The 12,050-nt window shown below is 34.4% G+C and overlaps 1 protein-coding gene across 1 annotated transcript in view; it reads left to right on the forward strand.

Annotated features, from left to right (window-relative positions):
- The window catches only part of LOC129234111 (otoferlin-like), a 407,264-nt gene that overhangs the window by 291,683 nt on the left and 103,531 nt on the right, over positions 1-12,050 (forward strand). The window contains exon 8 of the mRNA XM_054868003.1: positions 3,782-3,793. Within this exon, the coding sequence (XP_054723978.1) occupies positions 3,782-3,793 (12 nt within the window). The remainder of the gene's footprint in view (positions 1-3,781; positions 3,794-12,050) is intronic.

Below are 12,050 nucleotides of genomic sequence, written 5' to 3' on the forward strand. Positions count from 1 at the left end.
CGAAAGAAAAATACTCTGAAAATTTCAGCGAAATCGACAGAGTAGTTCTCGAGTTTTGCGCGTTCACGCAAACAGAAATTTTTTGGAGACTTCATACTATGTTGAGCTAAATATGAAGATCTCAAGATGAGGTGTCTTCATAAATAGATAGACTTGGTTGCAAGAAGCAAATCGAGTTTCAATCTTAAGATTTACAAATACAAAAGTTCTTCCAAAGTTGTTCCAAAATTAACGTTCTATTTTCATGATCAGCATGTTTACGGACGGAAACAAGTACTAAACAAAGAATAGATAAACATATGAATTCAATACAGTTCAACATGTCGACCTTGCATATCGTCGCCACCATGCTAAACTAACAAATGTAAAAAATCGCGAATCGCGTTTTTTAAATTCGATGGTTTGCTGTAGTACTCAAAAATAGCTATCTACTTATTATAACTACTTCAAACGAGTTTTACACTTAAAGTTATCCATAAAAATTGAAACATTGAAAATAACTAAACGCGTCAAGTGGAGAAAATTATTGTTATGACTCTCCTGTGAAAAGTGCCAATTTTCACATTCGTTAGTTTAGCATGGTGCCGACGATATCAACGCACGGGGACCAACGTTTCGTCGTGAAACGGAAAATATCCTTTGGTTGGTTGATTGTAATGCAGCTGACTGCTTCCACAATCCTTGTGCTCAGCATATGCAGACTTGTGAGCTTAGTCCTGTTCACAAGGGAGTTGACGTAAACCCAAGCGAAGAAGTCACGAGGCGTTAGATCAGGTGGATGCATACGATTGGTGGCGAAACGATGGCTTATTTTTTTCTTCTCTAGAAAGCATTTCTTCGAGCACTTGTAAAATAAATCAAAAACATTAGTGCTTTTATAAGAATGGATTGTTATTTTTGATGTGCATTACTTAAAGAGTAAACTGATATTAAAGATTACAGTCTTTTTGAAATGGGTACGCACGAGGTTAGGAGTCACAGATAAAACCATTGAAATTGTAAAAATGGGTTGTTTTTAAGGTTATTTTTTCTTGTTTTCGATGGTCCTCGTTCTTAAAGGGGGGGGGGGGGGGGGTTCTACAGTGTTTGGGACTGGTTCGCTATCGCTCTTGGGGGAATGCATACCCCCGTCTTTCATATGTAGAAACTATACTGTTATGAGAGTTATTTAAAATCATACGTACTTTTGTTCAAATGCAAACTTTTTATTTCCTGTCTATGGATGAAATATTTTCAACTAAATTATGCTTGCTGCATCAAAACTTTCACTATAACAACACAGCAATACATATTTTCACGCTCTTTCACCTTTATCTAAGGCTTCACAGATGAGCATAAGAGGAATGAAATGTGAAATTTTTGAAATCTCATTTGCATTCGTTTCAAACTCGCTGAAAATTTTCTTGTTTATCAGATTTTTCTCTCTTAGGAAAACAATCTTAAGTCTTACCTTCGTCGGATAATGCACAGTAATTTGAATCAGGCACGCACAATTGGATTGGAAGGAGATGCTAAGCAAAGGTATCACAACAATATATTCACGACGCTATCTCGAAACAAGTTCGTCGGTGCTAGGGCATTATTGAATTTATAAAATTACAATTACAGATCTATGGCATGCAATTTCTAGTCTTTTTAATATAGCTTAGTGCTACAGATACGCATTCACGCATACATACGTAAGTTTACACACACACACACATATACAGGTTATTTCTGAACTCTTGGGCAAAAGTTTAAGGAGTGACAGTGCATATCAGTTCAAACAATTTAATGGCAAAAATAAGGGTCCCAAACGTCTTCCGAAGGAGATAGGCGCCATTAAAGTTTAGGGTCCAAAATTTCAAATGATCATAAAAAAACGGAAAAATTTGTCGATTCGTTTGCGGTGTTCGCTAAAATTATTCTTTTTATCAGTATTTTCTTGAGAATACATTTAAAAGATGTAGTTTAAAAAATGCCGATGGGAGGCTGCTGTAGATTTTGGAGTAACGAACAACTATTCATTACCGCTATTTTTAAATTTCATTAGATTTTATCTAATGCTTGGACTTAAACTTAAATTTTCAGCTCAAAATCAGGCATGACAAAGTCGCACAAACTGAACTGTGTTCAAAAGTTGAAAGACTCTGTCATAAAAAAATACATTAACCTACAAGGAAATAAGCGATCTTCACGAAACTTAAAATGGATGTGGCCTATGACAAGATAAAGAAATTATTACAAATTAAGAACAAAAGATTGTTCTATTAAGAAGTTATGACACAATAAAGGAAACAAAACCGTAAGTTGTGTAGCCTCCTCTAGCAGCTATACATGACAAAACACGGCGTGGTATGGAGTGAAATAGGTAAGAATGTTTATAGAATGCCTGAACCTACCGCAATGGAGTGTTTCATTTATTTTTACCCACGCTAAGCTACTACTGTTTGATATTTTAAACCGCAACCTTCCTCAAATTTGCGCATGCGTCAGGTCGCTTCTGATTTTTTCAAAATAGGGGAGATATTGGGAAGAGAGATAACGAATGTGGGGGGGGGGGGATTCTGTTGGATTTGTTTATTAGAGGTGTTGGTTTGAGTTGAGGCTTGCTTTTTTTTAATTTATTCGCCTTCCTTATCGGTAAAGAAGAAATGCTACCATGGTGCATTATCTTCATCAAGCTCTCAGTCCTTTTTAAAATAGAACCGTTCAACAGTGCTAGTCGCGGCTTTCGAGATCAGACAGTACCATATCGCTTCGACCGAGGTGGCGGCAGATACGCGCGTAACCTGCTTCTCTGAGACTTAATGTACGTCCCTTTAAAAAGTCCAACAAATGTTCGTATACCTCTGAAAGGTCATCCAAGTCACAATCGAGTCCTTATAACTCGACAGTTTCGTTTGAAGTGCCCTTTGACACAAGTTTTCACACTTTAATCTTACCTATCTGCGCATCTTGTATGCGCATTGCGCGCTTACCCTTTCGTCGCTGGCGACGAAATTTGAATCATCTCTTACCAAACTACATCCCTGCCAAGCTCGTTGGTTGCAGCTCAATTTATTTTTGATGCATACATTTTTTTGTGTCAAAGTGTATTTCAACCTTTAAAGACAGTTCAGTTTTCGCTACTTAATCACTCCCAAAAATTTAGATTTTGAGCTCAAAATTTGTTTTGAAGTCCAAGCATTAGAAAATAAATCATAGGATTCAAAAATAGCAAAAAAAAAATAGTTGTTCTTTACTCCAAAGTCTAAAGCGCCCTCTATTGGCATATTTTAAACTACATCTTCAAAATTTATCTTCAAGAAAATGCTGATAAAAAATAATTTTAGCGAAAACTGCAAACAAATCTACCAATTTTTCCGTTTTTTATGATCATTTGAAATTTTGGACCCTAAACTTTAATGGCGCCAATCTCTTTCGGAAGACATTTGGGACCCTTATTTTTGCCATTATATTGTTTGTCCTGATATGTACTATCACCCCGTAAAGTTTTGCCCAAGAGTTCGGAAACACCCTGCATATACAGAGTGTATTAGTACAGCGTGTACATACTTTTAGGGCAGATAGAGTACACCTAGACGATGGGAAATCACATAGCAATTCATGGTCGGAAGCGCTTTCCTGGCGGGATAGTGACGACACAAAGCACAAGAAAGACCAGACACGAATAAGAGGAGAAAACATGTTCATTATTTTTAATGCAGCAGGTAAGTTTTTGTCTACTGTACAGGATGGATGTTACGTAAACCGGAGCATCAGATGACGGTGCATGCGCACACGCGGGTTTTGTTGCTACGCCCACTTTGACGTTCGATCTTTAATGCGCGGAAGATGTGAGGCTTGCATCACTGCCCGGGGTCGTAATTTCGAACACCTACTCGGAGGATCGTTGACTCCTTCATGTTCGTTTTTGTTAGTTTTTTTGCTGTACTAAAGATAATAAACATGTTTTCTTCTCTTATTCTTGTCTTGTCTTTCTGGTGATTTCAGTCGTCACTACCGCGCCAGGAAAGCGTTTCCGATCATGCATTGCCTTATGGTTTCCGTCGTCTAGGCGTACTCTATCTGCCCTGAAAGTCTGTAAATGTTGTACTGATGCACCCTGTATGTACAGGATGTTCCATTTTAACCAGCAAAACCTTAATTTTCGCAACCGTTAGTCCTAGATGCATACTTTCAATTGCAAAAATGTTCACAATCAGATGCAGAGTTAAGATATTGAAAGTTTGAAGTAAAAATAAAAAATAGTCAAAAATACAAAATTTAACTTTTTGTGCGGGCCCCAGGTGCCCTAACTTATGTTTAGGGAAATAATCTCCATTGAAAAATAATTCCAACACAGAAAGTTTGAAATTAGTACGTCCAATATTCACCGAGATATGAAATGCAACGTTTTGTGACTTACACCACTTTTCACTTGCCGTCAATGACACCTTTTGGGGGAAAATATAGCGGTAAACAAGTGTTTAAAATTAAATGTGTTCATAGAGTGTGGTATTTCAAATTGTTCGAGGTTTTGTAGCGTGTGTTTTTGCGTATCACGGCACAACATTCGCTTTAATTTTTGAATAGCAATGAAAAATATAAATACCTTGTTTCTCTTACTTTGACGACCTGTTATTCTTCTGAAAGGGCGATAAGTTCCAATCTTATCTTCTGTATAGTCCCTTAAAACTTTAAACTGGAATATCTCCTTGAGTTTTGGTCGCACAAATGTCAAGTTTTTTGAGTCAGTAATAGTTTTCAATGGAGATTATTTCTCTAAGTATTGGTTAGGAGACCTAGGGCCCGTATAAAAGAAAAAATTTTGTACTCTGTGACTCATTTTTATTTTTGCTTCAAACTTTCAATATCTTAACTCTGCATCTGATTTTGAACATTTTTGCAATTGGAGGTATACATCTAGGACTAACCGCTGCGAAAATAAAGGTCTTGCAGGTTAAAATATATATATATTGGGTGGTCGGAAAATGTATCGCCAAGTTTTAGCAGAGAGAGTTATAAGGGACGTCAGCAAGCAAGAATCACAAGGAACATATGGTCACGAACACACTCTACACATGCACATAAAGCCAGAAACTGATGGGTGCGAAACGGAACAGCGATTATTATAAATTATTACGCAAAATTAATTTTACACAACATTTTATTTTTTTAAGGTTGGTTTAAAGGAGTTGTTGAAATTTGCGACATGTAGCTGTAATAAATGAGTCAAAACGACAATGTGCCGCGATCGACGAAAGCTTGTTAAAATGGTTCGCCACTGTAATTGACAATTGTAGTGGCCCCATCGATATGAGCCCCATCGATATCGAATGGGTATCGGCATACCCATTCGATATGTTGTCACTGCGACGCGTGTAATACAGATGCTGATCGCAAATTTCAATCACTGTTTAAGTCTTCCTTAAAAAAGGAAATGTTGTGTAAAATCGTGTTTGTGTAAAAATGCGCCATGTGTGTTTGTGTAAGTATTTGTAACCTGTTTCGCCTCCACCAGTTTCTTGTTTTGTGTACATGTAGAGCGTCAGCATTGCGCTTGCGACTATATGTTTCGGTTTTACTCTCACTTGTTAACTCTAACACCCTTTTAATTTTGTCTGCACATTTTCTGATATTCCTGTATGCATCAAATCCTTATATAAAACATTCCGTTTTAAACTGCAAGACCTTTATTTTCGCAACCGTTAGTCCTAGGTGTATACTTCCCGTTGCAAAAATGTTCAAAATCAGATGCAGAGTTAAGATATTCAAAGTTTGAAGCAAAAATAAAAATTAGTTAAAAAATACAAAATTTAACTTTTTATACGGGCCCCGGGTCCTCTAACTTATAGTTAGGTAAAGAATCTCCATTGAAAGATATTACTAACACAAAAAACTTGACATTTCTGCAACCAAAAAGGGAGATATTCCAGTTTAAAGTTTTAAGGGACCATACAGAAGACGAGACTGGAACTTATCGCCCTTTCAGGAGAATGACAGGTCGTTAAAGAAAGAAAAAGAAGGTATTACATTTTTCATTGTTTTTCAAAAATACAAATGTTACATAATATATTGTTATTCAAAATTACATGCAAATGTTATGCAGTGATACGCAAAATCTCACTACGAAACCTCGAACAATTTGAAAACCACACTCTATGCACACGTATAATTTTAAACACTTGTTAAGTGCTATATTTTCTCTCAAAAGGCGTTATTGACGGCGAGTGAAAAGTGGTGTCAATCACAAAACACTGCATTTCATATCTCGGAGAATATTGGACGTACTAATTTCAAACTTTCTGTGTTGGAATTATTTTTCAATGGAGATTATTTCCCTAAACATAAGTTAGGGGAAATGGGGCCAGTATAAAAAGTTAAATTTTGTATTTTTTGACTTATTTTTATTTTCACTTTCAAACTTTCAATATCTTAACTCTGCATCTGATTTTGAACATTTTTGCAATTGGAACTATGCATCTAGGACTAACGCTTGCGAAAATAAAGGTCTTGCAGGTTAAAACGGAACACCCTGTATAATGGTCTACAATTTCTGCTCGTTATAAACCATTAGATAAAAAAAATCCATTACTTTCGTCTATGTCTAGAAATAAGCTTTAAATATCTTTGTAAAGTATTTTATTATCTACCAAAACAAAAGCTGACTACTTTAATCAGCCCGAACGAGAAAGAAAAGTCAAACCCTCATTTTTACTAGTGATTTAAAACATTCCGCGAAAGCGAATTTTCGTTTTAATTATATTTAATAATATATAATGATGTTAAAACCATTTTTCATCTACCAGATTAAATAAGTTTTCCGGTGTCTGTTTTAAATTATCCAGTTCGGCTTTTAATTTTGAAAGTTGTTTTTCTAAACTACCCAAACATTGTGCGTAAATATGGATAGTTCTAAGAAAATTAATTATTTTTTTCCGAGTTAATGCCTTAAGATGTTTTTATCGATCGCGCTATTTAAAGCAGACTTAAAATAACTAAAAGTTGGTTTCCTGAACAGTATTATATCGTGGTTGGTAAGCTTGTTTTACTGTGAATCAAGAGCGGTTGATTTATTTTTATTATTCAAGTGAAATCGGAAATTTTCGGTGTTGAACCGACGATTTCTGAAACATGTCTGTTTCATTTACTACTTGCCTAATTTAAATAATTCAAAATTTGTGTTTTTATTTTTAATTTTGATTTCCAGATAAATAATAAAATAACTTTTAAGGACATTGACGTATTTAACCTTTCTAAAAGGTTCAGAGCTATATTGTGTTTTCTTTATGGGAATTTTGTCCGCAGATAAGGACTAAATATTGTGATAGCTTTTGTTATTTTATTTCTGTTAGCTTTCAGGTTAAGGAATTTCTCGCTAAAAATTTGTCTTATAATTTTTCTTCTATTCAAAAAATTATCAATTTTGCTGATGACTATAATTAGCAACTTACTACTGATTACTCTCAATTGTACTAAAACTCACTACTTTTTCACAAATGATGAGTAGAGCAGTAAATTAGTAAATTCCACATGATTTGTGGTGAAAATACGTAGGTGCATTTCACAGAGACAAGCTAGCCTTCCGTTTTAGTGCAAGTAAATGGAACTATAAAGCAAAGATAGCGTATTTTTGTTCTATAGCTATAGTTTCTTTTACTGAAAAAAAAAAGTTTTTCTGTAACTCCGATAGCTGTGCATAAAATATTTAGTGTATAGTGCTGCCTTATATCAGACGTTCTCATCTTTTTCACACGTACCCCCATTTTGTGTTCCATTAATTCTACTTAATCCCCAAAAAACGCATCTTCAGTTTTTCAAAATTGCGTTTACTTAATTAAAGTTAAACTAAAACTTAAAGTTTAACTAAAAATATGTAATTTAAAGTAGAAACAGAAACATTTTACTTTGAAGGACATTTCAATGTAAAGTTTTTATTAATCAGACATAAAACTATAAAAGAATTAGTGAAAACGCTAGTCTTATATATATATCTTTACTAATATTATAAAGAGAGAGGGCGGATTTTTGTGTGTTTATATGTTCGAGGTAATCTCCGGAACCACTGCACCTATTTGAAAAATTCCTTCACTATATGAAAGGTGCTTTCTTACTGAGTAACATAGACTATAATTCGAAAAAAATACGATAAATAGTTCTTTTTTTATTCCAATTTAGGACCAAATTTCACGTAAATTGCCAATTATTGGCTATTAAAGGGGTGAAAAATTACTTGCACATATTAATATTATGTATCGTTGAAAAGGGCAGAATTTTCCGCGTTCTGAACATTTTGTTTCAATGCTCTAACTTCATTACAACGGGAGCAATTTGCGTTCTTATCTCGAACTTTTTTAGGCTTAGCTGAAATTTTAGCAATACTTTCTTCATTAAATCTATCAATAAAAAGTGAAGGAATTGTCCCACAGTTTTCTTTTTGACACCGTTGAAAAAAGCGACATTTTTTACTCCAGAAATATCTCTACTTTTGGTCGAAAAAATAACCTTCTATCTCCGAAGGAAAAAAGTTACAAGCCGTTAAAAATAAAGTTCGAATAAATCTAATCTCCATTAAAAATTACTGATGTTTTGTTTCGCATTGCCATGGTTACGTCTTAAAGCTCCACTTCATTTTAATTTCTTAAAGGTCCACAAACTTGGCGCCACGGAATTATAAGCAATGGGAAAATATTTTCGCCAAATCTGCATATTTTACGATCTACGTTATGATAATTCCCCCAGACAATGTAGAAATTGCGGGAAGAGTTTGAAAACTAGGAGTCTTAGCAATTTTCCCAATTGTCGCCAAATTTGTGGACGTCAAAGACCAAGGGCTAATGTACTTGGGCCATGGCCTTGCTGATACTGACAGAAGCAAACAATTATAGCCCATAATTGGCGATAGCGCCAAACCCCCAATTTTCGAAATATCTTCGGAATTACTAATGAAAAGAAACCAGTGCATCGTTAAAGATGGGGGGATGGAAGTTGTATTTGTACGCGCCTTTACATTTAATTGTAAAGAAGAACATTACTATGATTTAGCTTTCAAAACTTAATGATATCCAAACAAAATATTAATGTGAAAAGTAGCTACGTTCGATCGAAATGAGGTTCTGGATAGACGGTGTCACCGACAAGATTCCGATTTCAACGGATAACAAATTCCATAGCAGTTCCTCATGGAAATTGGATTGCACCTTGTTCTTCAATTCATTTTGAAAACTATTTTTTACTTTCTTTGATCTCGGATTTAAACTTAGCAAGTTACTGTATAATTGGAGTGGGCACATGTTTTGGAAATTGTTTTTTGACGACCAAAACTTGCCGCAAGTTTAAAATCTGGAATAAAAGAAAGTAAAAAAATTGTTTTCTGAATGAATTGAAAAACATGGGACAGTCCAACTTCTATGTGGAACAGCTATGAAACTTGGTACCCGTTCAGATCTGAACTATTTTATCGGTGACACTGTCTACCCAGGGCCTCATTTTGATCGAACTTGGCTCCTTTTCACATTTATGTTTTGTTGGGATTTTATTTTACAGCGATCCACAGCGTTCGGTAATGTTCACAGCCCTGCTATTTTAATTACAATAGAGAAAATAATGCCTTTTAGTTCAGAGCAATTCCATGTGTAACAGAAAGACAGTTTTTTTTTTCTAAAGTTTAAGCGATTACAGTGAAATTATTTTCATTTCAGCTGACTTTTTTTTCTCTGCACTTCATTGTTAAAATATGAAAAAGAAGACGGAGAAAAAAAAATTATATTCCTTTTTCCTCTATGTTAGTGCTATTTTCTGCTCCGTAATGAAATGACACTTTTCTGAACCAAGTTTTTGGACTTAGAACAAAACGATATTTTTGAGAAACTGTGTAACAATTCAATCTTTTAACTGACGAATACTTTTGTGATAGAGAAGTAACAATAAGAAACTGTTGATTTAAATAATTTTTCATGCACTAGGTTGACAAATTCAAGTTGATGCGTTTTGACTGAATGACTGCGGTGGAGTGGCTTTTCAAGTCCATTCATTGCTATAAAAATGACTACATTTTTAATTAAGTTGAAAATTGTTGCCTTTAACTTATATGACACTACTGTTGTTGTTTACGTGTCCATAGTTAATAATCATGGAAGGATTAAGGGCCATTGCCTCAAGATTTTGGACTTTTTTCATTTATTCACACATAAGACATTATGAGAAACATTTTCAGCGTAAAGAAAGGAAATACACCACTCCGAGCATCCGAAGTTATCGAACCCACGTTACCGGCATTTGAAGCGAAGTTTCTACCACAAAGCCACGAATGCCCCCAGCGCATAATGAATGAGGCATAATGATTGATATAGTTTATATTTTTCTCTTCCAAAGAAAATATCCGCTTCACTTGCAAAAGGGCTGGGTTTCGGTGGCGTGGTCGCTTGACGCTTTGGGCGCTGAGCAGTTCAGTCTAGGATTATTGCTTGGAAGCAACCGTAAATGTAATTCATTGTTTTGGCAATCTGTTTTGGAAGAAAAGAAACTTTTGATTTGTTTTTATCCGAGTGAATTGTGCGACATTTTCTTCGTTTTTTCTGTCGATGATTTTTAAATGTTCCACTGGATGTTTTTTTTTTTTTTTTTTGCTTTGTTTTTTTTTATTTCGTTAGACGGATGGATTATGAGAGTGTGGTTGCTGGGCGAGTTTGGCGATAAACTTTCGGGGAACTATTTTTACATTTGAAAGATATTATTTGATGCCTTTTTTTTTTTTTGCTTATTTGGCGAAGTATTTAAAATTGCAGTAAAAACCGCTTCACTCGCTAAATAGAGTATTAAAGCAACTGTAAATCTAATTTAATGATTTGACGAAAAATTTTAAATTCCAAAAAACTTTAATAGGTATTTTTTTTCCCCCTTGAAAAGGTGTGTACGCATTTTACACAAAGAAAAATGATCATTTTACATCAGAGGGGGAGGGGGTGTCAATTTTTAGCACGAGCATCGCTGTGCGGGTACTGCTAGTATATATATATATATATATATATATATATATATATATATATATATATATATATATATATATATATATATATATATATATATATATATATAAAAGTTCATCAATGCTTTGCTCCAATTTGGTCAAATACAGTCAAAAATCAACTTCAGCGTTAAGCTAGTTCAATATTTATTCTTCAGGAAAGTTAAACTCGAACCCTTTTCGAAAGTAAGTTATCGTTAACCTCAGAAATTATCTCATATAAATGTCTGCTAGTTCTAGGTGTTCCTTTTAGTTCCAGTTTAGGAGTTGGCAAATATCAGTTAGAAAAATATTAAAGCTAGACTGCCGAGATTCTCGTATGGCGGGTGAACAGGAAGCGAGAACGCGTAAGCAGTAAAGTCTCGCGTTCTCGCAAATCCTACGTATTACAAAATGAAGTGGTCCGTTTCCGCTTCGAGTTCACTCGCCATCTCTCCGTGGTCAAGCTTTACAATATTTTTATTTCAATGTGGTATCGCACGATATTACTTGAATTTGTGTCCCAGTTAAACTCCGGCGATGTCAATAAAATTGTGAATATTCTATGAAAAGTAACTGTGCACCTTTAGCACAAACTTCGAGTTACGAGTAATTCAATACTTAGGTGCAACCAAAGTTAAACTATCAAAAGAATAGATAAAAGTTATCGTTATTTTACGTATGCAGTACTAAAAATGTGTGTATATGTATACATGTATTCTTACTAGATTATTTTTAAAAAGTTACATTATCTTTGCCCACTATTTCTGAGACTTAACAGGCAATGATATTTTTAATATTTCAATGATGTATTTTATCTGATCATTTTCTTCGATCAAAATTATTGATTTTTAACGTATAACCTCGAATTCCTTAATTTTATGCATCTCTGATTTTTCTTGATTCGAAGCAAAACTATTACGTTGAATATTTCCTAAAACTCTCTCAAGCGAGAAATTCTTAAACGTATTATTTAATTAAATGGAACAGCTTTGAAGCAGATGCAAATGCTCAATTTCCTAAAAGAGTTTTCTCGTTAAATCTCGAAATTATTTCATTCATTTTGCAATAAAATCATTTT

Source organism: Uloborus diversus, chromosome 1 (genome assembly GCF_026930045.1).
Source record: "Uloborus diversus isolate 005 chromosome 1, Udiv.v.3.1, whole genome shotgun sequence".
Lineage (NCBI taxonomy): Eukaryota > Metazoa > Arthropoda > Arachnida > Araneae > Uloboridae > Uloborus > Uloborus diversus.